We start from the raw sequence: 26944 nt of genomic DNA on the forward strand, positions 1-26944 counted from the left end.
GTTTATTAAACGCAATAAACAAAACAAGAAACAACGTAACGTGAAGTCCTCAGGCTGTACACATACAAGCCTAAAACACGGAACAAGATCCCACAACTAAGGTAGGCAAACAGGCTGCTTAAGTATGATCCCCAATCAGAGACAACGAGCGACAGCTGCCAAACATAGAAATACAATACCTAGACCATAAACATAGAATTTCTAGCATAGATTCTCACGCCCTGACCAAACCAACTAAAGACCACCGGCCTCTCAAGGCCAGGGCATGACAGGTCTACACCTGTTGTATTTGGCACATGTGACAAATACAATTTTATATTATTTTATTTGAAAATAGCGATTTTGTCAGACAGCTCTATAGAGATGAGATGACTTGGAAAGAAATAATAAAGTCATCAAATAAAACAAATGTAATGCAACTGAAATAATGTGAATAAATGATGGTTAATAAGTGATCCGCAGTAATGTGCAGTCACTACCATCATGGGACTTGTATTCATTGTTTTATTCTGTGCACGTAAAGTCAAAAAAAATTACTGAAACCCAAACCCAAAAACAGTGATTGACTTTTTTAATAATGGAAACGAAACCGAACCGACCTCAAAAAGCACTAATGGCTCAGTACATAATAACAACTACAGGTGCCATTAATGTGGTCCAGTAAACTATCACTCCAACACTAGACATGTAAATATGGTTTATATAGTTTAACATTTATTTACAGGAATAAATTGGACCAAACAGGTATGTGTGTGTATGTGTCTATGTGTGTGCATGTGTCTGTGTGTGTGTTACTTTGTTAGTCAAATCTGTCACATGTACATTTCATTCAGTGGAATTGAGTTCATACAGAAACAACATTGTTGTGTCAAGAATTTGACAAATAAACATTATACAGACAACAATATTTACAAAGACCAAGAAGCCCAATAACAACAAGATCAATGATTTCTAAATGAAACCATTCATTCTATTAATGAATGACTAGTTGACAATCTCTGTAAACTTCAACGGTGTGTATTCATGAATATTTCCAATCATATGTTTACACACTAGAGAGATATTCTACATTGTTGCTCCAGTGTGTCTTACTGAACATGACCATGATCAGAGTGAAACATCATGTTGTTTTTGACACAGGGACCACCTGACACAGGGAAACTGAGGTGACATCAAACCAAACATGAAACCCTGGATAGAGGGGCTCAGTGAATGTGGTGTAGAATGTGTACAGGTGGGTCAGTGTGTCAGAGGAGACTCTGTAGAAGGACAGAGTGCCGGCTGGCCAGTCCAGATACACTCCTACTCTGTGGGAGCTGGAGGAGGGGACGTCTATAGTGGTGGGATTATCATTGTGCCAGGCAACACAACTGTTGACAGAGTAGATCAGACTCCAGGACTTGTGATTCCATCCAATCCCACTGTCATTACCACTTCCTCTCCTGCTGATTCCTTTATATGCCACTCCTATGTAAGCCCCTCTCCCACTCCACTCTACCTCCCAGTAAGAGCGCCCAGTGAGACCCTCTCTACACAGCACCTGTTTCCAGTCAAATCTCTCTGGGTGATCAGGATACGGCTGCTCCTCTCTCCTCCATGTCACCGTTCTGTTCTCCTCAGACAGAGAGAGGTGTCTGTTTACTGTGTTTGGATCCAGTGTGAGATCACAGGCATCTGATGGATGAAACCAGACACAATATTAGAAATCATCATCATTCACATTAGAATGTTAACTCACTTTTCACTAATTCATTTAATGTAGATGTTTCTAGGTATCAAAAGGAGAAGTTAAGGTAACTTGAGACTTGTTGAATGATCATATGTTATACTGTATGGTAATATAAAACACACTTATTCCCATTAATTACACACACATCCTGAACACACACACACACAAACAAAAACACATCCTGAACACACACACACATCCTGAACACACACATCCTGAACACACACACACACACAAACACCCTGAACACACACACACACACACCTTCATGCATGCATGAACACACACACACATTTCTAAAGTAACACGAACACGCCACACACACACACAGACACACACATTGTCAAAGCAACTCTTTGTAAACTTTGGTGTCCCTGATTTGTGCTTCTGTAGAACTACAGCTGAAATTTAATATGACCAAGTAAGTAATGATGGTGGTCTTTGACTTTAACTTAACTTGAATTAAGACTTATTCTTAGTCATATTCTTCACAGCAGTCAACACTCACATTTTCTAAGTCCAGGTTTCATTGTGTTCTCTCCACCATGTTCCACACTGTAGCGGTAAGCAGAAAAACAGACAGTCATTGAGGGATACACCTGAACTCACACACACACACACACACACACACACACAGGACCCAAGCACTGGACACACACACACATACACACACACAAACACACTGGACACACACACACAGTCTTTATATAATTTAGTCCAAGTGGTGGTCAGAATGTTTGTCTTAACTAGCCTGATAACTCCAACATGTCTGATATGAACATTGACATGAACCCTCTACATACTTGAGTTTCTCCAGTCTGCAGTGTGGATCCTCCAGTCCAGCAGAGAGCAGTCTGACTCCTGAGTCTCCTGGGTGATTGTAGCTCAGGTCCAGCTCTCTCAGGTGTGAGGGGTTTGACTTCAGAGCTGAGACCAGAGAAGCACAGCCTTCCTCTGTGACTAGACAGCCTGACAGCCTGCAAAGAGCAAAATCATTTAAACATCACACTGCTATTCTTTGGTGGTGAAAATAGTGGCAGTATATATTTTTTTAAACTTTTCAGATACATCAGTTTCCTGAAACCTGCCATATGTATTCCGAAATGGATGTACTGTATCATTATAAAAATTACAAATGATCAAAATGTATAGTACGAATATTTGAGTAGACTGACCAGACCAGTTTAAAAAGCAATATCAGTCAAAAGACAGACAGTGAGGTATCATATTTAGATTGTATTGAGTATACAGTCCACACCATATCTAGTTTGACAGTGAAGATAACATTTTAAATGTGGCTCTATACTGCAGCATTTTGGATTTGAGATCAAATGTTTCATATGAGGTGGCAGTATATTTATTTGAGGGTATTTTAATACATATCTGTTTCACTGTTTAGAAGAATGAAAGCACTTTATGTATCCAGTCCCCCATTTGAAGAAGTCATAATTATTTTGACAAATTCACTTATAGTCAAAAGTTTAGAATATTCCTTGATATTCCTTGAACACAATGACTCCATCAAGCTTGTGACTCAAACTCGTTGGTTGCATTTGCAGTTTGTTTTGGTTGTGTTTTGGGTTATGTTTTGCCCAATAGTTACTGAATGGTGGATGATGACTGGAGTAATTTTCTTATCTAAGTGAGTAGATAACACGTTTCTAAACACTACTAAATTAATCCAGATGATGCCATGATTAAGAAAAATCATGGATCAATCATGAAAAATGATGAGTGAGAAAGTTACAGAGGCTACAACAAAACATGATAACCTCTCACCATTACCAATAACAGAGGGGGTATGATCCTTGGTCCTCTGTAACTTTCTCATTCATCATCATTCACGATTATTCATAATCATGGTAGCATCCACATGAATGTAGAAGTGTTGAGAAACATCTTCTATTCTTCCTGACAATACAAGTGAAGTGACTCCAAAATGACAGGACATTATTCACCATTCAGTTTTTATTGGGAAAAACATAATCCAAAACACAACCAAAACAAACAGCGAATGCATTCAACAAGGTTGTAGAATCACAAGCTTGATGTAATCACTGTGGGTAAGGAATATGGGACCAAACACTAAACTTTTGACTACTGTAATACACTATAAGTGAATTTGTCCAAATAATTACAACTTTTTCAAATGGGAGAATTACATACATAAAGTGCTTTCATTTCTAAACCGTAAAACAGATATGTATGAATACCTTCATATAAAAGGTGACATTCTGTACTGTCGCCTAATATGAAACATTCTATCTCAAATCCAAAATGCTGGAGCATAGCGTCAAATTTAAAACTGTATGCTTCACTGTCCAAACACAAATGGTGTGGACTATGTGTGCCTGGTAAACACATGTGGCTCTGGTGAACAGTTATCACTTGTTGACCAACTACAGGAATACTGACCTCAGAGTCTCCAGTTTACAGTGGGGATTCCCCAGTCCAGCAGAGAGCAGCTTCACTCCTGAATCCTTCAGGTCATTGTTACTCAGATCCAGCTCTCTCAGGTGTGAGGGGTTTGACCTCAGAGCTGAGACCAGAGAAGCACAGCCTTTCTCTGTGACTAGACAGCCTGACAGCCTGCAAATAGTAAAATCATGTTAAAACCACACTGCTATTCTTTGGTGGTCAAAATAGTGGCAGTATATTTTTTTCAACATATTCAGATATATCAGTGTCCTGAAACCTGTCATATCTATTCAGAAATGGATGTATCATTATTAGAAATGACAAATTATCAAAGTATTGCTTGTAGATAGAAACATGTATAGTCCAAATATTTGAGTAGACTGACCAGAGCAGTTTAAAAAGCAGTATCAGTTAAAAGACAGACAGTGAGGTATCATATTTTGATTGTTTTGAGTATACAGTCCACACTAGGGCTGTCTCCGACCCAGAAAAAATATTGGTTTACCGAAAGTTGTCTGTTCTTTCAACCAATGATTGGTCGAAATTTCAAAAAGTGTATTTTTCCATAGATAGACACACCCTATGTGTTTTAGTTTTTCCCAATTGCTAAAACACAATTTTGCAAACTAGGCTGGTTTTATCAAAATACTTAACACAATTCACAAAACCACACACCCAAACTGGAAAATACCTCATATATCCTGCAAAATGAAGCACTGCAACCAAAATCTACATATAGCATTATCAAAATCAAATGTTTGCACGAAATGGCACACACTTCATTCATATTACCAGATTTTTGTCTAACCAACTACACTCTGTTGGGCATAATGAAAACCACTGTCATCTTTAGCATGCTTTGCCATAATACTAAAATAGTTCAAATTGTAGAAAATTCTTCAGATTGTTCACATGCACAGAAATATTTGCAGATACACACACATGCTGTTGAAACATTTTTATTTTTATTTTTCACCAAACAAGTCAGTGCAACATATGCACAGCAGATATATTTACATTGCACTGAACAAAAATATGCTCACAAAAAACAGTAAACTGAAAAAGAAAATTGCAGAAAGAATTTGCAGAAAAAACATATTTAAAAAAAAAAAGAGGCAAGAAAAATAATTAGGCAGCATCTTGCCGCACAGCTGGGTCTGGCCACAACGCCTCGTCCACATCACAGCTGGGTCTGGCCACAACGCCTCGTCCACATCACAGGCAATATCTTCCCTTGCCAGACATCGAGGGAAGAAGCGCCTTGAGTGCCTTATCCATCCCTGAATCGCACCCACATCAATCTCATCACATGGCTCTTCCATAGCCTGCACAAGAGGCATGCGCACAAAGGGCTGCCGGTCGTATACCTTCCACCGCCATGCCGAAAATAACTCTTCTGTGGGGTTCAGAAATGGTGAGTATGGTGGGAGGTATTGCACGAGAAATGGTGGGTGGTCAGCAAACCAGTTTTGGACTGGGGCTGCACGATGAAAGCTCACGTTGTCCCATACTACAACGTACCGGGTTCTTTGATGGTCTGCATCATTCATACGCTCTGGTGGTATGAGAATGTTGTGGAGTCTGTCCAGAAATGTCCGAATTTGGGCTGTGTTGTATGGTCCAAGGTTGGCATGACGGTGGAGGACACCATGCGTATTGGAAATGGCAGCGCACATTGTGATGTTCCCACCACGTTGGCCAGGAACATCTATAATGGCTCTGTGGCCAATGACGTTTCTCCCCCTTCTTCTGGTCTTTGCTAGGTTGAACCCAGCCTCATCTATAAAGATGAACTCATGTGGGATTTCATGAGCATCCATTTCCAGTACTCCCTGAAAACAAAGAACAAAAGCAGTCAATATGGTGTTATCCAGTACACTGGGAAACAATGTTGCGTGTAGTGTACTGCAGTCAATATTGTACTTACATCCACATATGCTCGTCTGACCTCTTTGTTTCTTTGAGAGTTTCTCACAAACGGCACCTTATAAAGTTGTTTCATTCTGATTTGGTTTTGCTTGAGAATGCGAGCCAATGTGGACAGACTGACTCGTTGAATGTTGTTGAATATGGTGTTGTCTTGGATGATGTGGCTTTGAATTTCTCGTAATCTGATTTCATTATTTTCCAAAACCAAGTTTACAATGGCAGCTTCCAGTACCCCGGTGAACATTTGACCCCTTCCTCCACCATGGCTGCGTCTCAGTCCTTTAGAAAAACAAAAAAACAAAAATATAGGGCCTGGACAATGCATCCTAAAGATATTTCCCCCACAGTAGAGTAAATTGTACAGGAAACATGTAGACATCAGCCATTCATGAAGTAAACAGGTGTCACCCAACTGATACACTATGACATGGGGTGTACTACATAGTGTGAAAGAAATGTTGGTTACATACCTGTACTCCAATCTAAATGTCCGGATGACACAGGCGACAGTTAAACGGCTCAAGTTGGGCTGCACTCTCTGTCCAGCCTCTCGCATTGTCAGCCCATGGTTGATGACATGATCAACTAAGGTTGCTCTGATTTCATTTGAAAGTTGTTGTCTTCTTTGGCCATGAACTCCTCTACCAGCTCTACCCCTACCTCTCACTCTTCCTCCCCCTCTCATTCTCACCCTTCCTCTTCCTATTCCTCTTCCTCTTCCTCTCTCTGCAACATCTTCCATTGTTGTTGTAAAACAAAAGGTGCTCACCTGTGGTCTTTTCATAGTGCTTACTTCCTGATTGAAGTGGTAACAATTAACCATTGAGGTGTCTGGCCAGGTGGCACATGTATTGGCCAATTAGCTCATGTAGAGTCATTTTGAATGGCAGTGTTTTGAAATGGCAAACATGTGACTTTATGTCAGATTGTTGTGTCTTATGCAGAGAACCGTGTGCAGTGCATTTAAAAAGTGCCATTTTGAATTGCAAAATGTGTGTAAAGCAGAAAATGTGTTTAGACTTTTGGAGACTTGAGAAGATGTTTGGCTCTCTGTGTGTCAGTTTAAATAATTGTGCTGTGCATGTCATTTAAAATCAACTATATGCACTGAGCTTGTCTGATGCTTAAAGCTTACGGTTTGATTAAATAAGACAAATGCCTCAAGAGGGCACCAGAGATCTAGATAACCAGAAGAACAAAAACTTAACCTGACCCAACTATTCTCCTCCCTTTCCTGCTGACTTTCTCTGACATTACTCTCCTGACGTTGCTCGTGAGGCTACACGAGGAGTCGGCAAACCATTCTCATGTGGAATGCCAATTTATCTTCACATATCTACCGATCTGCGTGCCAGTTATGGTTTTCATATGCAAATGTTTGTCACGATCGTCTGAGGAAGCGGACCAATACGCAGCGTTGCGAGTGAACATAATGACTTTAATTAGAAAAGCACGTATATACAAAACAAGAGACGAAAGTGAAGTCCTACAGTGACAATAACTAAACAGGAACAAAAACCCACAACCCACATGAGAACACAAACAGATTAAATATGGCTCCCAATCAGAGATAACGAGCCGACAGCTGACACTCGTTACCTCCGATTGGGAGTCACACGACACCACAATAAACTCACCCAAAACACAACCAACCGAATACACCCTAATCAACAAACCCCACAACAAAACCCAACAAAACAAATACACCCTGGCTCAAATACAAAAGTCCCGGAGCCAGAGTGTCACAGTATCCCCCCCCTAAAGGTGCGCACTCCGGGCGCACCAGCATACCGTCTAGGGGCGGGTCTGGGTGGGCGTCTGTCCACGGTGGCGGTTCTGGCCCTGGTCGTCGTCCCCACCCCACCTTAGTCACCACCCGCTTCCCTAGCCTCCTCCACATGATCACCCTCCAACTTACCCCACCTGGATTTAGGGGCAGCACCGGGCTAAGGGACAGCATCGGGCTAAGGGACAGCCCCGGACTCAATGGTGGATCCTGGCTGGCTGGCTCTGGCGGATCCTGGCTTGACGGCTCTGGCGGATCCTGGCTGGACGGCTCATGGCTGGCTGAAAGATCTGGCTGCTCATGGCTGGCTGACGGATCTGGCTGCTCATGGCTGGCTGACGGATCTGGCTGCTCATGGCTGGCTGACGGATCTGGCTGCTCATGGCTGGCTGACGGATCTGGCTGCTCATGGCTGGCTGACGGATCTGGCTGCTCATGGCTGGCTGACGGATCTGGCTGCTCATGGCTGGCTGACGGATCTGGCTGCTCATGGCTGGCTGACGGATCTGGCTGATCCTGTCTGGCGGAAGGCTCTGGCTGATCCTGTCTGGCGGAAGGCTCTGGCTGATCCTGTCTGGCGGAAGGCTCTAGCGTCTCCGGTCTGGCGGACGGCTCTGACGGCTCATGGCAGACGGGCGGCTTTGCAGGCTCAGTCCAGACGGCCAGTTCAAACGCCTTAGGGCAGACGGGCAGTTCAGGCCCCGTTGGGCAGACGGCAGACTCTGGCCGTCTGAGGCGCACCGTAGGCCTGATGCGTGGTGCCGGAACTGGAGGTACCGGGCTGAGGACACGCATCTCAGGGCTAGTGCGGGGAGAAGCAACAGGGTATGCTGGACCCTGGGGACGCACATAAGGGCTAGTGCGGAGAGCCGGAACAGGGCATGCTGGACCCTGGGGACTCATATAACGCCTAGTGGGGAGAGCCGGAACAGGGCATGCTGGACCCTGGGGACTCACATAACGCCTAGTGCGGGGAGAAGGAACAGGGCATGCTGGACCCTGGGGACGCACATAAGGCCTAGTGCGGGGAGCCGGAACAGGGCATGCTGGACCCTGGGGACTCACATAACGCCTAGTGCGGGGAGAAGGAACAGGGCATGCTGGACCCTGGGAACGCACATAAGGCCTAGTGCGTGGTGCCGGAACTGGTGGTCCCGGGCTGAGGACACGCATCTCAGGGCTAGTGCGGGGAGCAGGAACAGGCCGGGCTGGACTGGCGACGCACCCCGTAGGCTTCGTGCGTGGAGCAGGAACCGGCCGGGCTGGACTGGCGACGCACCCCGTAGGCTTCGTGCGTGGAGCAGGAACCGGCCGGGCTGGGCTGGTGACGCACACCACAGGCGTAGTGCGTAGAGCAGGAACCGGCCGGGCTGGGCTGGTGACGCACACCACAGGCGTAGTGCGTAGAGCAGGAACCGGCCGGGCTGGGCTGGCGACGCACATCGTGGACCTGGTGCGTGGAGTAGGAACAGGCCGAGCTGGGCTGGCGAAGCACACCGTAGGCCTTGTGCGAGAGGCAGGAACAGGTCGGACCGGGCTGGAGACGCGCACCGTCCCTTTGGTGCGAGGGGCCGTACCAGGCCGGACCGTACTGGGGACACACACCACTGGCTCTACCCCGGGAACTGGAACGGGCCGGACCGGACTGGATACACACCTCAGTCTCTCACGCCGTGCCTCTACATCTCCTTTCCCTCCTTTAACCAGTAGCCCCCGTAACCTGGTGGCCTCTTGAATTCGCTCCTTCTCTGCCTCCGTTAGCCCCGTCGTCCTTGCCATGTGCCCCCCCCAAAAAAATTTTTGGGGTTGCCTCTCATCCTTCCGACGATGGCCCTGCCGACGCCGTTGCTCCTCTCTCCGTCGCCTCTCCACTGTCTCGCTCCATGGACGGCGATCCATCCCATCTAGGATTTCCTCCCAAGTCCATGACCCTTTTCCGTCCAATATCTCCTCCCATGTCCAGACCCTCTGCTCCTGGATACGCTGCTTGGTCCTTTGAAGGTGGGTTTTTCTGTCACGATCGTCTGAGGAAGCGGACCAATACGCAGCGTTGCGAGTGAACATAATGACTTTAATTAGAAAAGCACGTATATACAAAACAAGAGACGAAAGTGAAGTCCTACAGTGACAATAACTAAACAGGAACAAAAACCCACAACCCACATGAGAACACAAACAGATTAAATATGGCTCCCAATCAGAGATAACGAGCCGACAGCTGACACTCGTTACCTCCGATTGGGAGTCACACGACACCACAATAAACTCACCCAAAACACAACCAACCGAATACACCCTAATCAACAAACCCCACAACAAAACCCAACAAAACAAATACACCCTGGCTCAAATACAAAAGTCCCGGAGCCAGAGTGTCACAATGTTCGTGAAACAGTTTCATTTAATTTATAATAGCGTCTTTATATCTAAAAATCATTGTCAGGTGGTTAATCAACATTTTATCAAAATCTAAATGAAAATGAAACAAACCTAAAAAGTAACTTCTGTTGCCATTTCCAACTATGTAAAAATAGCCTACATAAAGCCCAAAAATAAAAACATTGCAGCCTGCAGGTAGAAAATATCCTGATAAAAATACATCTCCTATAAATCACATTGGCCTGTCTGCAAGGAACTTGAAACATTGTATAAACTGTTAACTTGGACCTGGCAGGAAGCTTGTACTAGCAAACTTGCAACATTGTATAAAATATTATGGGCCCTCAGAGTTTCCTGCTCCAGTGAGCTCGGGACAGACACAGCTGTAGGCGCAAGGGATAAGAAGCAGTGCTTGACTTGGGCAGGAGCTCACCGGAGCTGAGTACCGGCACCTCAAATGTTCTACTGCTTGAGCTCCTGTTCCTCTTATAGAATATTAGCTCAAAAGTATTGTGGAGCTCCTGCACCTAAATATATACAGTTCCAGCACCCAAAAATAGTACCGGAACCTGTTTCAGACCAAGTCAAGCACTGATAAGTAGTAATCAGGTAGGCCTATTTTATGATGTTTCCACTGGATTAGAGCATTTTTCCCTTTCACACTATGTGGTTATTGAAAGGGAGAGAGCTGGAAAGATTTTTCAAACACATTGAGGAACTATTGTAATTCTCAATGGATGTAAAAATAGACTTAATTTGCTTTCTGTTTGAGGTGAAGAAAACATTATTTTGAGAAACTCCAAAGGTCATTAGTGGTGATGTGTTAAGCCAATCAGAAATACTATCAGATCCCCAAATGGGCACATTTACAGTGAGCTCCATAATTCATTGGACAGTGACCATTCTTTTGTTATTTTGGTTCTGTACTCTAGCACTTTGAGTTTGAAAGGATACAATGACAATGAGGGTGAAGTGCAGACTGTCAGCTTTAATTTGAGGGTATTTTCATACATATCGGATGAACCGTTTACGAATTATAGAAGCTTTTGTACATGGTCCCCCCCATTTTCGGGCATCAAAAAACATTGGACAGTTTAACATAATGTAGAATAAAGTAATCATTGTTAATATTTGGTCGCATATCCTTTGCATGCAATGACTGCTTGAAGTCTGCGATGCATCGCCATCACCAGACGCTGGGTATCTTCCCTGGTGATGCTCTGCCAGGCCTGTACTGCAGCCATCTTCAGTTCCTGCTTGTTTCGGGGACTTATTGCCTTAAGTCTCCTCTTCAGCATGTCAAATGCATGTTCAATTGAATTCAGATCTGGTGATTGACTCGGCCAGTCAAGGATTCTCCACTTTTTGGCCATCAAAAACCCCTTTGTTGCTCTAGCAGTATGTTTAGGGTCATTGTCTTGTTGCATGATTAAGTGCCGTCCAATGAGTTTGGAGGCATTTGGTTTTATCTGAGCAGATAAAATATTTATGTAGACTTCAGAATTCATTGTTCTACTTCTGTCTGCAGTCACATCATCGATGAAGACAAGTGAGCCTGTTCCACTGGCAGCCATACAGGCCCAAGCCATAACACCCCCTCCACCATGTTTCATGGATGAGGTGGTATGCTTTGGATCATGGGCATTTCTTTTTTTTCTCCACACTTTTGTCTTTCCATCACTCTGGTACATGTTAATCTTTGTCTCATCTGTCCACAATACTTCTTTCCAGAACTCTTGGGGCTCTTTTAGGTGCTTTTTAGCAAACTGTAATCTTGCCTTTCTGTTCTTCAGGCTTATCAGTGGTTTGCATCTTGTAGTGTACCCTCTGTAGTCCTGCTGGTGTAGTCTTCTGCATATGGTAGAATTTGACACATCTACACCTGCATCCAGGAGAGTGTTTTTGATCTGTTGGGCTGTTATCAGGGGTTTTTTCTTCACCATAGAGAGTATTCTCCGGTCATCCACTACAGTGGTCTTCCTCTGTCTACCGGGTCTTTTGACATAATTGAGTTCACTGGTTGTTTTTTTCTTGTTAATGATGAACAAAACTGTTGACTTGGGCATGGCCAGGGTTTTTGCAATGTTCCTGAATTATTGATTTTCATTTCTGAGCCTTATGACGGCCAACTTCATTTGCATCGACACTGCTGTCTTCCTCATGTTGTCACACCCCAATAACAACCTCCAAAGGCAATAGCAACGTCTAGAATCATTACTATTCATCAACAGCTCTCCTGCATTCACTAACGACACAAATGAATACACCTGCCTAACGACACACATTTGTGAAGCCAATTTAACAAATACTTGTAGTACCTTAAAATGGGGGGACCATGTACAAAAGGTGCTGTCATTTCTAAACGGTTCATCCGATATGTATGAAAATACCCTCAAATTAAAGCTGACAGTCTGCACTTCACGCTCATTGTCATTGTATCCTTTCAAACTCAAAGTGCTAGAGTACAGAACCAAAATAACAAAACAATGGTCACTGTCCAATGAATTATGGAGCTCACTGTATATGCCTACATTTGCGCGCAGGCCAGGTAGCCTATAGGGCTACTTCTATGCGTGTGCGTCCTTACTCAACATTGACAGGAGCGCTCCAAACAAAAGACAATGACTAAATTGACAAAACTCGTAAATGGAATGAAATAAACCATAACTTTTTCTCACAAGTGTAGCATAGGTTGTGTGCTCTGCAAACAATGTGTCCACTCTGACAATGAGAACGGGAAGACTGGAATAATAATATTGAATATATTAAAATACATTACCGTAACCACAGTAACAAATATTGTAGATTATAAATTATACGAATTAACGGTAAATGTACTACTAGTGATATACATAATGGGGAATTGATATACACTAACAATCAAATTGTTATCACTTGTTGACCAAATACAGGACTACTGACCTCAGAGTCTCAACTTTACAGTGAGGATTCCCCAGTGCAGCAGAGAGCAGCTTCACTCCTGAATCCTTCAGGTCGTTGTTACTCAGGTCCAGCTCTTTCAGGTGTGAGGGGTTTGACTTCAGAGCTGAGACCAGAGAAGCACATCCTTTCTCTGTGACTCCACAGCCTGACAGTCTGACAAAGATATCATCAAGATTTCACAAACACACTTTTAATTTAACACGAGTAGTGTAGAAGGACAATTGCAGATGCATTTGGTTTATTCTCTCAAACAACATATAGATTTATCTTAGAATTGTATGTAGTCATATTGTTATACTAATGTGAACATCAATGATTCAATATGTTTTTCAATATAATATTATATATTATATACAGTGGGGGAAAAAAGTATTTAGTCAGCCACCAATTGTGCAAGTTCTCCCACTTAAAAAGATGAGAGAGGCTTGTTATTTTCATCATAGGTACACGTCAACTATGACAGACAAATTGAGATTTTTTTTCTCCAGAAAATCACATTGTAGGATTTTTTATGAATTTATTTGCAAATTGTGGTGGAAAATAAGTATTTGGTCACCTATAAACAAGCAAGATTTCTGGCTCTCACAGACCTGTAAATTCTTCTTTAAGAGGCTCCTCTGTCCTACACTCGTTACCTGTATTAATGGCACCTGTTTGAACTTGTTATCAGTATAAAAGACACAACCTCAAACAGTCACACTCCAAACTCCACTATGGCCAAGACCAAAGAGCTGTCAAAGGACACCAGAAACAAAATTGTAGACCTGCACCAGGCTGGGAAGACTGAATCTGCAATAGGTAAGCAGCTTGGTTTGAAGAAATCAACTGTGGGAGCAATTATTAGGAAATGGAAGACATACAAGACCACTGATAATCTCCCTCGATCTGGGGCTCCACGCAAGATCTCACCCCGTGGGGTCAAAATGATCACAAGAACGGTGAGCAAAAATCCCAGAACCACACAGGGGGACCTAGTGAATGACCTGCAGAGAGCTGGGACCAAAGTAACAAAGCCTACCATCAATAACACACTACGCCGCCAGGGACTCAAATCCTGCAGTGCCAGACGTGTCCCCCTGCTTAAGCCAGTACATGTCCAGGCCCGTCTGAAGTTTGATAGAGTGCATTTGGATGATCCAGAAGAGGATTGGGAGAATGTCATATGGTCAGATGAAACCAAAATATAACTTTTTGGTAAAAACTCAATTTATCGTGTTTGGAGGACAAAGAATGCTGAGTTGCATCCAAAGAACACCATACCTACTGTGAAGCATGGGGGTGGAAACATAATGCTTTGGGGCTGTTTTTCTGCAAAGGGACCAGGACGACTGATCCGTGTAAAGGAAAGAATGAATGGGGCCATGTATCGTGAGATTTTGAGTGAAAACCTCCTTCCATCAGCAAGGGCATTGAAGATGAAACGTGGCTGGGTCTTTCAGCATGACAATGATCCCAAACACACCGCCCGGGCAACGAAGGAGTGGCTTCGTAAGAAGCATTTCAAGGTCCTGGAGTGGCCTAGCCAGTCTCCAGATCTCAACCCCATAGAAAATCTTTGGAGGGAGTTGAAAGTCTGTGTTGCCTTACAAATGTGTCTCACTTTGTAAGGCTTTATCCACAGCACTCTTGTAGGAAGTAACTTCAGGCTTGTCTCTGAACAGCGCAAAAACATTCCTGGACGTTGATTGCGGTTTGGCCGTTAGATTCTCATTGTTGTTGATGAATGAGAGGAACACATATACAGCAGCCAGAAACTCCTGAATGCTCAGATGAACAAAGCAGTACACCTTGTTCTGGTACAGCCCACATTCCTCTTTAAAGAGCTGTGTGCACAATCCTGAGTACACTGAAGCTTCATTGACATCAATGCCAGCCTTTTTTAGGTCTTCTTCATAGAAAATCAGATTGCCATTCACGAGCTGTTGAAAAGCCAGTTTTCCCAGTGACAGAATGCTCTCTTCATTCCAGTGTGGACCTGTCTCTTCTTTCCCAAGATACTTTTCATTCTTCTGTTTGGTATGAAACTCCACAAGGTGTGAGTACATCTCAGTCAGAGTCTTGGGCATCTCTTCTCTCTTATGTTTCACCATGTGTTCAAGGACGATTGCAGAAATCCAACAGAAGACTGGAATGTCGCACATGATGTGGAGGATCCTTGATGTCTTTATGTGTGAGATGATTCTGTTGGCCAGGTCCTCATCACTGAATCTCTTCCTGAAGTACTCCTCCTTCTGTGGGTCATTGAACCCTCGTACCTCTGTCACCTGGTCAACACACCCTGAAGGGATCTTATTGGCTGCTGCAGGTCTGGTAGTTATCCAGAGGAGAGCAGAGGGAAGCAGATTTCCTTTGATGAGATTTGTCAGCAGAACATCCACTGAGGTTGACTCTGTGACGTCACAACAGATCTTGTTCTTCTGGAAGTCTAGGTGCAGTCGGCACTCATCCAGACCATCAAAGATGAACAGAACTTTGTACTTGTCGTAGTTGGAGATTCTTGATTTTTTGGTTTCCATTGAGAAGTGATTGAGAAGTTCAATCAAAGTGTGTTTTTTCCCTTTCATCAAATTCAGCTCCCGAACAGGGAATGAAAATACCAATTGGACATCCTGATTTGCTTTTCCTTCAGCCCAGTCCAAAATGAACTTCTGCACAGAGACTGTTTTTCCAATGCCAGCGACTCCCTTTGTCAGCACAGTTCTGATAGGTTTGTCTTGTCCAGTTAAGGGTTTGAAGATGTCGTTACATTTGATTGCAGTCTCTGGTCTTGCTTGTTTCCTGGCTGTAGTCTCGATCTGTCTCAGCTCATGTTCATTATTGACCTCCCATTTTCCACCCTCTGTGATGTAGAGCTCTGTGTAGATCTTATTGAGAAGTGTTGGATTTCCTTGTTTAGCGATCCCCTCAAATACAAATTGAAACTTCTTCTTTAGATTAGATTTGAGTTCACGTTGGCAAATCACAGCACGCTCATCTGAATCTATAAATAACAGAGAGGATATTAATATTCTGTCTGATTTAATGCCTACAGTATTGTACGACTGTGTTATAAAGTTTGACGAGGTCACTAGGTGTTGTGTTAAGACTGCTACAATATCATTTAATTACACAGCTACTTTAGCTGTACTTTAGCTACAGCTTTGAAATGTTTGTTCTAAAACAGCATTCAACATGAGGCAGACAGCTCTTACTTTTCTCCAGTGTGTCAGCAAGCTCCTTCTGGTTCATTTTCCTCAGGACGTGAAGTGTGCTCTTCAGAGCCCCCTCTCTGACACTGCTCTCCTGCTTCTCATCTTCAGCGTCCACCACTTCCTTATCCTGCTTCTGACTCTCAAAGCCTTCTGGGAGTTCTGGACTAAGAATCCTCTTGAACATCTTCATAATTCTGCTTTGAAAGATGATAAACTTGTAACCTCAATTTTGAGAAAAATGGCCTTTGAAAGTTTTGGTACACCAACTGGAGAGCTCTTCTTTATCTACAGTGGTATTACTTTGGCAGATAATGTCACCCATCTAAATAAAAAGTATATATTGAGGGAAAAAATTTATTTGATCCCCTGCTGATTTTGTACATTTGCCCACAGACAAAGAAATGATCAATCTATAATTATAATGGTAGGTTTATTTGAACAGTGAGAGACAGAATAACAACAAAAAAATCCAGAAAAACGCCTGTTACCTTGGCCGTGTGTTTTGGGTCATTGTCATGCTGGAATACCCATCCACAACCCATTTTCAATGCCCTGGCTGAGGGAAGGAGGTTCTCACCCAATATTTGACGGTACATGGCCCCGTCCATCGTCCCTTTGATGCGGTGAAGTTGTCCTGTCCCCTTAGCAGAAAAACACCCCCAAAGCATAATGTTTCCACCTCCATGTTTGACGGTGGGGATGGTGTTCTTGGGGTCATAGGCAGCATTCCTCCTCCTCCAAACACGGCAAGTTGAGTTGATGCCAAAGAGCTCCATTTTGGTCTCATCTGACCACAACACTTTCACCCAGTTCTCCTCTGAATCATTCAGATGTTCATTGGCAAACTTCAGACGGGCATGTATATGTGCTTTCTTGAGCAGGGGGACCTTGCGGGTGCTGCAGGATTTCAGTCCTTCACGGCGTAGTGTGTTACCAATTGTTTTCTTGGTGATCATTGACAAGATCCTCCCCCGTGTAGTTCTGGGTTGATTCCTCACCGTTCTCATGATCATTGCAACTCCACGAGGTGAGATCTTGCATGGAGCCCCAGGCCGAGGGAGATTGACAGGTCTTTTGTTTTTCTTCCATTTGCGAATAATCGCACCAACTGTTGTCACCTTCTCACCAAGCTGCTTGGCGATGGTCTTGTAGCCCATTCCAGCCTTGTGTAGGTCTACAATCTTGTCCCTGACATCCTTGGAGCACTCTTTGGTCTTGGCCATGGTGGAGAGTTTGGAATCTGATTGATTGATTGCTTCTGTGGACAGGTGTCGTTTATACAGGTAACAAGCTGAGATTAGGAGCGCTCCCTTTAAGAGTGTGCTCCTAATCTCAGCTCGTTACCTGTTATAAAAGACACCTGGGAGCCAGAAATCTTTCTGATTGAGAGGGGGTCAAATACTTATTTCCCTCATTGAAATGCAAATAAATTTATACTATTTTTGACATGCGTTTTTCTGGATTTTGTTGTTGTTATTCTGTCTCTCACTGTTTAAATAAACCTACCATTTAAATTATAGATTTATCATTTCTTTGTCAGTGGGCAAACGTACAAAATCAGCAGGGGATCAAATACTTTTTTCCCTCACTGTAGTTGACGTAATAACTAGACTATATACAAGGACTACCAGTACTGAGTCAACGTGCAGGGGTACCAGGTAGTTGAGGTAATAACTAGACAATATACAAGGAGTACCAGTACTGAGTCAATGTGCAGGGGTACCAGGTAGTTGAGGTAATAACTAGACTATATACAAGGAGTACCAGTACTGAGTCAATGTGCAGGGGTACCAGGTAGTTGAGGTAATAACTAGACTATATACAAGGAGTACCAGTACTGAGTCAATGTGCAGGGGTACCAGGTAGTTGAGGTAATATGTACATGTAGGTAGGGGTAAAAGTGACTAGGCAATCAGGATAGAGATTACATCTCCTCATCCAGGGAGTGCACACACACACACACACACACACACACACACACACACACACACACACACAGGGAATGTTGTGTTTGTTTGATAATGTTTCAGGACTATGAAAATGGAAAAAAGGATTAGCCTATGGATTATGAAAACAACAAAATTAAATGGTAAAATGGGAGAGGAGAAATGACTAGAGACAGTGTTGTTTAACTCACTGACCATGACCCATGAGTTCTTCTTACCTTTGTTCAGTAGAAAAGTCTCCCTCTCTAAACAGTATAGGTTGATGCATAGACCGGTCACTCTTCATGGACACACAGCTGGGTACAGGGGAGGCTGGTCTCTCCTGCTTGATTGGGCTTCAACACAACAGAGACAAACATTACGTCTCTCATGTACTCTGAGCTCAGATGGGGAAACAAGAGTTTCATTCCAAACGCTATATATCCATTTTCAGAAATGTTGGTCAATTAGCTTTTATAGTTTAAAGAAATTATGAAAGAGATTGGTGTGTTTTTTCACTATCTAATCATGGTATGTGGTTGTTCAATGAAAGACATGTATTTGTTTAAAATCTATCACTTGATGGTTTCATTTCAGAGAGACCAAGAATCATGTTTTTTGCTAAATACTACATATCTGTCTCACTCTCAGAGAAATAAGTAGTACTGCTAGGTTTTACACAGTCATAATATATATATATCTGCCTCACTCTCAGAGAAATAAGTAGTACTGCTAGGTTTTACACAGTAATAATATATATCTGCCTCACTCTCAGAGAAATAAGTAGTACTGCTAGGTTTCACACAGTAATAATAATCAAAAAGAACGCTCGATCGAGGTGTTACTTTGGCAGATAATGTCACCCATCTAAATATATCCTTTTTTAATTATTTTTTATAATTAACAAAATGAATGTTGTTTTTGGTTTATGTCAGATTCATTGTGCTATGCTATAAATTGTTATTTTATTCTTGTAAGTGGTAAAATGAACTAGAAAATTTCATATTTTGCAATTCTGAGTAATTACTACTTTAGTAAGGATATACTTTATTCAGTACTACTGCAGTTGCTAAATAATTCCAATAGATGGAGGCATAAGACCACGAATGACATTTCAGAAGGTTAGTTTAGTTTTCTCCCTGGATACACCACCACTCCCCCTCACAGGAAAACTCCTGCACACGCTTTTTACTGTCCCTTTCCACACTGCTGAAGCAAGAGGAACGACTGAAAATGCATTTAACAGATTACTGTGAAATAATATAATGATGATTCATGTTTATTATTAGCTGTTTTATGCTCATGTTTTGAAATTATACTTCATTACTATAACGATTATAAATAAGCCTGAACATTAATTTAGTCACCTCTGGTCGAGAAAAACTTATTTTCCTAGTACATTCATTGTGAGATTCATCAACCAGCAGCGAGCACTCTGCCTTCTAGCGCAAGCGAGGGGCATGTTGAGGTACATTTGCTAACCGGGAGGGTTGCATTATCGGGGGAAAACTACCCGTCCTCCAAGACACATACAGCACCCGATGTCACAGGAAGGCCAAAAATATCATCAAGGACATCAACCACCCGAGCCACTGCCTGTTCACCCCACTATCATCCAGAAGGCGAGGTCAGTACAGGTGGATCAAAGCTGGGACCGAGAGACTGAAAAACAGCTTCTATCTCAAGGCCATCAGACTGATAAATAGCCATCACTAGCACATTAGAGGCTGCTGCTGCCTATTGAAATCACTGGCCACTTTAAGAAATGGAACACTAGTCACTTTAATAATGTTTACATATCTTGCACTACTCATCTCATATGTATATACTGTATTCTATAATATACTACTGTATCTTAGTCCATGCCGCTCTGTCATTGCTTATCCATATATGTATATATTATTAAATTCCATTCCTTACTAATTTTGTGTGTATATGTTGTGAAATTGTTAGATATTACTTGTTAGATATTACTGCACTGTCGGAGCTAGAAGCACAAGCATTTCGCTACACCCGCTATATCATCTGCTAAACACGTGTATGTGACAAATAACATTTGATTTGATGTAATTTATTGGCGGGCTGGAAGATGCACTCTTGTCTTTTCTATTCCGAGGTTATTTACTCCCAATATCAGATATTAAGATTATTTTCTATAATGCATGTAAACTAGGGTTGAGCTTAGCGCATCTGACTAGTGATTATTTACCCGGGGTTCAACACCTGCTATAGTCACTATTTAATTGCTATTCCAAAAGCATCACAGGCCTAATACGAGATATATAGCTAACTAAAGTAATGAGTGACCATTTTAGAAAATCATGGGACAAATCATATTTGGTTACATAATATTTTATGTCAATCATATTGCTGCTTGTAGCCTATAACTGATGCTTCGTTATCTTATGCTGCCATCTATAGGAAATATTTAGCAATTAAAAGTTATTAATTCACGTACAGACGTTGGTGAGGCAGCTGAGAAATAAAGTGTATTAGATCAGTCTCAATCCTGCCCCACGCCAATTGCTGGACTTTCACACAGAGGTTACTAGGTCACCCAATTCAAACCACATTTGAAAAATAAAACAAATGTGTCTTATTTATCAAGTGTTCTGTCTTGCAATTATACATATAATAAAAAATAAAAAAAATAATCAAAACGCTATTTAATACTATAATTGTATTTACTAAGATCATATTATTACTAAAATAGTTTCTAAAACTGTTCTAGGCTACCCTACCCTAGAATTATGGGTTACGGCTAAAATAGGTTATAAGTAGGGTAAGAGTTTCTGTATAGCACTTTGTGACATCTGCTGGTGTAAAAGGGGCTTTATAAACAGGGGTGCACATAACTGGTACGCAGGTACGCAAGCGCGACAAAAATCAGGAATGCGTAATGCCACTTGTGTTACTACGCGCCTTTGCGTACTTGACAGATCTTCTCATCTAACCTTACACATGACATGTTGCTTGTCAACTACTGTCAGGGATGTCCAAAAAGCATCAGACATTAAGCAGCTTCTTTGGCGTTTCGCCACCTACAAAGAAACGCCAACTGGAGCCAGAGCCGAAGAAAATACTTTTTTCGGAAAAGCGGCTCCAAGATGTGCAGTGGCTTGAAGCTAACGATGAGCGCACTGAAATGTGGTGCAAGATTTGCCGCTCAAATTCACATCTAGCAGACAAAACAGGTGCATTTTATAAAGGCTCAAAGAATTTCAACCATCCTTAATTTGACAAACATGAAAAGAGCAAGGAGCACACGAATATGGCGCAAGCCATTGCTAAGCTAGCCGAGAAGAAATGTCCAGTCGCCCACTTGCCAGATGGCGAGACAAGCTGAATGAAGAACAGCGGCAAGCTCTGTTTAATATTTTTCTCCTCGCCTTCCATAAAGCTAAACACGCACGTCCCATGTCTTCCTATTCTGAGGATGTTCCTTTACTGAAGCGGATAGGAGTAAATGTCGGAGGTGCATATCATTCACGTGAAGGGGGCACACGGATCATGCAGAGCATCGCTCACACCATCAGCGGGGAGTAACGAGCCAAGTTGCAGTCTGCTGAATTTTGGGGGCTGCTTTTTGATGGATCTGAGGACATCACAAAAACTGAGCAGGAAATCGTTTACATTGTGTCTGTGTCCAGCAACGGAGAGTTTACTTCGGACTTTATTGGACTGATTGAATTGGGTGCTGACTGAACCGAGCAGGCCATAACAGACGGACTTGTGAGACTTTTCCAGAACACAGGCTAGGATGACTGGACAACAAAGTTGGTCGCTGTGTGCACCGACGGGGCTGCTGTTAACGTAGGTATCTACAACGGCGTTGTGCCAAAACTCCGGCAACTTGCTGCGGTTGGAGACTCCCTTGTGCACATTCTGTGCACCGCACACTCACTGCAGAATTGCGCGAAATCAGCTGATCGCAACGTTCCTTACTGTGAGACATTTAATCGCTCTGTGGTCAATCTGCTGCAGTTTTATTTACAAAAAGGTGGAGCAAAAAAAACTGCTGCACTGAATAAGGTATGTGAAGAAAATGGGATCTCCTTTGTGAAACTGGGTAAGTTTCATAATATCAGATGGTCTGCATGGAGGCATGAAACACTTAAAAATATCAAGACTATTGCCAGCCATTAAAATGCAACTGGCTATGAGCGATAACAGTGACTTGCAGCATTTCTGCACAGAGCATTTTCAGTGCTTTCTGTCAAACATGCTTGACATTTGCAACATTTTGAAGACCACATCCATTAGGCTTCAGAAGGAAAAGCTGACCATTGGAGAATGTAAGGATGAACTCATGGTGGCCATTGGACAGTTCACACTTCTGCTTGATGGTGAAAGCCACAGGGCACACACTGTTTCCAATGCTGATGCTGACAGATACAAGACACACTTACTCAGGGGGTTAATTGAAGAGTTTGAAATCAGATATGACTCCCTCACGTCATGTGATCATTTCTTAGTATTTGATCCTTCAACATGGCCTCAGGAAATGCAAGACCTACACAGTTTTGGAAACACAACAGTTTGCAGCATTCTCAAGAAATATGAGGCCACCTTGCAACTTGACAAAGATACCACTGTGACAGAATGGATGCGCTTAAAGCAGGCAGGAAAACGCCTGGGAGCCTCTTCTGTGTAGGACTTGGTCCAAATAGTAAATCCAAGTAAACCAGATGCTTACTCCAACATCAACAAGGTGGTTAAGCTGTCTCTTACACTGCCTTTAAGCAGTGCAGCTTGTGAGAGGGGATTCTCACAGCTCAACATAATAAAAACCAAGTACAGATTTCGTCTGTCACATGCTCGTCTCTCAGCCCTGATGCACATTCACCTGTCAAAGCAGACCACAGAGAAATTTGACCCAAAGCCTGCTGTTGACCCTGAGTAACTCACTGAAAAAGGTATGTGCACCCCTGTTTATAAATACATTTGATTGATTGTTAGGTTTATGGTTTATATGGCAAAAAACAGTATGGGTTTATGGCACTCTTGATCCTCCTTGTGGCTGAATGTGGGTACTACATAATTCATTAATGACACTTGCTAGGCTCATAATCTGAGGTAGCAACTGCGTCAGATCTACAAATCCATTAGCTAGACTACCCGATTAGACAACAATCACCCCATTATACCCATTTGGTTTGCAACTCAGTGAACCTGCGCAGCATTCGCTCAATTTGAGTCCTCAAATTGTCCTCAAAGAAAAGTCCTCAAAGAAAAGGTTATTTCTTAATTAAAAAATGTTTTCTGGCTGTTTAAATCGCCCACATTTTGAAAAAGAGGACAGGGACATGTGTTTTATTTAGATTGTACACTTTTTTCTTCAAACAAATATGGTTAACCATGACCAGAAAATGTTTAATGTTTGATGGCTATGCGCCAGCCATCGCCTCTTAAACTGTGTCTCACCTCACTATAGGTGACCACAACATGTACTCAGGTGAACAGCGTACGCGCTCAACAAGTAGCCGTAACCTTGCTAATAATAAGTTACCTGAGGTAAACCTACAGGGTTAACGCTCACCAAGTAGCCGTAACCTTGTTAATAATAAGTTACCTGAGGTAAACCTACAGGGTTAATGCTCACCAAGTAGCCGTAACCTTGTTAATAATAAGTTACCTGAGGTAAACCTACAGGGTTAACGCTCACCAAGTAACCGTAACCTTGGTAATAATAAGTTACCTGAGGTAAACCTACAGGGTAAACGCAGGCAGGTCTCATTGATAACAATAGTGAAGCTGGCATTGTGACGCAGAACAATGGGCTGGGAATAGAACGTTCTGAAGGCGAGTCGGTGTCACGGAGCTCAATAGAACTAATAGGAGCTGGTAGGGTGAAAAATGTCCGAGCATAAGGCCTGTTTTTTCGCGATTACTTCATAACCAGGGACAGAAGGTAATATTATGAAACTGGGCTCCATGGCGGATGCAATGAACTAATTTTATCAGAAATAAACGTTGAAATTTTTTTTACTTGAGGCGCCCCGAAAATAATATTCAAAAAGTTCAGTCCTTGGACACAGAGGGGTTAAACACTAAAGTTACCGTCCATCTAGTGAAGAGGAGAACCGGACAGAGGGATGGTAGGTAGCCAGCATCCGTCAACGAGAGAGGGAGAAGCCCTCCACGGTATTTAACAGGTGGAAGAAACAACCAGGGAGCTCCATCGGTCCACAAGAAATGCAGGCAGCCGGTGATGATGTAGTGGTAGCTTGGATAACTAGGATGCTGTTGTACCGACTAGCTTGGCTAACTAGCAGGTCGTTCGTCTGTCCCTCGAGGATGATGACGAATCCGGTGAAACACACAATTAAACAAGAATAGCGAGTGAAAAGGATCTGGCTACACTCATACTGTCACTGACCATTACGCAAAAAAGCAAATTGAACAATAAACTTCAGCGTCTCAACACTGTAACTAACTCCGTCGTTGTTCCCCAACATCACCTCAGTCCACTCAGCGCGTAACTGGACAATATGCTTGGCGCCAAACCGTACGTGGACGCGGACATGAGCAGAGCCACACAATAAACTAAACTCAGTCTTTACAGTGGCTTACTTTAGTAATATTATTTTATTTATTTTTATATGTAAAACAAACATTCAAAGTTATTTTATAACAATATTTTGAGATCTGGGCCCATATCCACAAAGTATCTCAGAGTAGAAAATTGGTCGTATAAGTGCTGAGAATTAAGACATTTTACTCTTATGGGTATAAATGAATGCATCGCATTTTGTCTTCGGTTTGGCAGATTAACTCATGCTTATTTCTGAAGATAAACTCAGGTTTTCGCCCAGCGGCTAAGGAGTTGGAGCTGTGGCAGGAGTTGGACCTATGGCAGAAAGGTGGCTGGTTCGAATCACGGGCCGGGCGCTGGAAAAAACGGGCGGGTTTGATCTGACCACTGGAGGGCTGCTGGGTTCACATCCTCAAAACATTCACCTTTCGTTGATCAGAACTCTAGAGGTTCTTCTTCACTGAACCCAAAAATATATCTAACTTTTAGTGGTTCCATATATTAAGGAAGTGATAGAAGCCTTTTTGGTTCTATAAGGAACCTTATTTTCTAAGTGTATAATAAACACGTTTTTCTTTTGATTATTTAATTACCTACATCATGTTATTTCAAGTTATCCCTTTGGAGCCAACATCACGTTGTTAAAAAAATTATCCTAAATTGGCCAAGGCTATAAATTGGGCAATTGAAGGCATCTAGGGCGAAATATGTGTTCGATGAAAATGAACATTGTATGCAAAGTTGTAGGCAACATTATTGACAAGGGACCCTGATGCCTACGATGCCAAAGCTATTTAGAGTTGTTAAACGGGTGTGAAGAGTGTGTTGGTATAACGGTAATATTGTCAAAATTCCGCTTGTAACAACCATCAGAATTGGTTAAAGAAATATGCATTCCATTACATTAGGCAATAATGAAGAGTAGGCAAAGTGGTTGTGTCATATTAAAATTCTATCAAATGTCTTCCATTGCAACGAGTCCAGTCAGGGTGCTGCAGAACCCCTGCAGTACCTCCGCTGACCCCGGATTGAGAACTCCTGATTTAGCAGATGCTCTTATCCAGAGTGATTTACAGTAAGTGCATTCATCTTAAGATAGCTATTTATTTTGTAAATAAAATTAATACATTCTTCATAAAATTGTCATCTCACCTCTTAGCGTTGGTGTCATGTTCCCCAGAGAGACTCATTTTAGAGGCAGGGCCCCCCTCCTCTCTCCCCCCAGAGAGACTCATTTTAGACCACTGACCCCTAAACAGAGATGCAGCATGTTGGTTGTGGTGAACACAGTGACAACTCATTCTAGAATGTCAATTGTTCTCTTTTACTCATGTTCCCTTAGAAATAAAACAATTACTAACAGACACATCCAAACAGTCAGGTGATTTAATTTAATCACATGAACATTGTTATGTTCGTCAACAAGAAATAAAACATTGTCTCTCAAACAGAAGAAGGAACTAACAAAGAGTCACTAACAACAACCAAAACGAAACAGGTGGTTTTAGGAGGGGTTCTGAAAGACACTCATGGGGGTGTCCACTAGTGGTGGGAAACAGAGGCTTTCTGAACGCTTTGGGGCTTTCACCAAATTGTGCCGAAAATACCATTGATAGATTTGAGTGCTAATAAACAACATTTAGTTAGAATGTGGGGTTCGCTTTTTGCCTCCAGGTTCACTATGTTTTGAAAAACGATGCATATGTGACTTTCAACGTGGCACCGTCATAGGATGCCACCTTTCCAACAAGTCAGTTCGTCAAATTCCTGCCCTGCTAGAGCTGCATGTTTGTTGCTTTATGTAATGGCAGATATTTTAATGCTTTATGTAATGTATTTTATCTATTGAAATATAATTTTGATATAGTTAAAAATTTAGTTTCATGGTCATTTATTATGTTTTCCAGAATCTCCAACCAAACTCTGAGATCAGTCTCTCCAGTACACAGTCATCTGTCCATGAAGAGTGACGTCTCTATGGATCATCCTATACATTTTAGTGATAAATCAGGGACCTTTGACCCCAGGTAAGTTACTGGTCAGAATTGATGATATTACTATTGAAGAGGAGAATCTTCTAGATCTGAAACCAGATGTATTTTGTGTATC

General features: G+C 42.4%; 2 protein-coding genes across 2 annotated transcripts; both read right to left on the reverse strand.

Moving 5' to 3' along the window:
• Positions 1-163: 163 nt before the first annotated feature.
• LOC311116626 (stonustoxin subunit beta-like) lies at positions 164-4334 on the reverse strand. The gene is made up of 4 exons (XM_084191687.1): positions 4145-4334; positions 2533-2706; positions 2238-2284; positions 164-1674 (listed from the first exon to the last, which is right to left on the reverse strand). The coding sequence occupies exons 3-4, from the start codon at positions 2257-2259 to the stop codon at positions 1121-1123; spliced, it is 576 nt and encodes a 191-aa protein (XP_084047813.1). The 5' UTR covers positions 2260-2284; positions 2533-2706; positions 4145-4334; the 3' UTR covers positions 164-1120.
• Positions 4335-5927: 1593 nt separating this feature from the next.
• Positions 5928-19796, reverse strand: LOC311116619 (NLR family CARD domain-containing protein 3-like; the record flags this gene model as incomplete). The annotated part of the gene is made up of 5 exons (XM_084191682.1): positions 5928-5979; positions 15228-16164; positions 16376-16569; positions 18540-18656; positions 19783-19796. The coding sequence occupies 5 exons, from the start codon at positions 19794-19796 to the stop codon at positions 5928-5930; spliced, it is 1314 nt and encodes a 437-aa protein (XP_084047808.1).
• Between the last annotated feature and the right edge of the window lie 7148 nt (positions 19797-26944).

Source organism: Coregonus lavaretus (genome assembly GCF_964263955.1).
Source record: "Coregonus lavaretus genome assembly, contig: HAP1_SCAFFOLD_228, whole genome shotgun sequence".
Classification (NCBI taxonomy): domain Eukaryota; kingdom Metazoa; phylum Chordata; class Actinopteri; order Salmoniformes; family Salmonidae; genus Coregonus; species Coregonus lavaretus.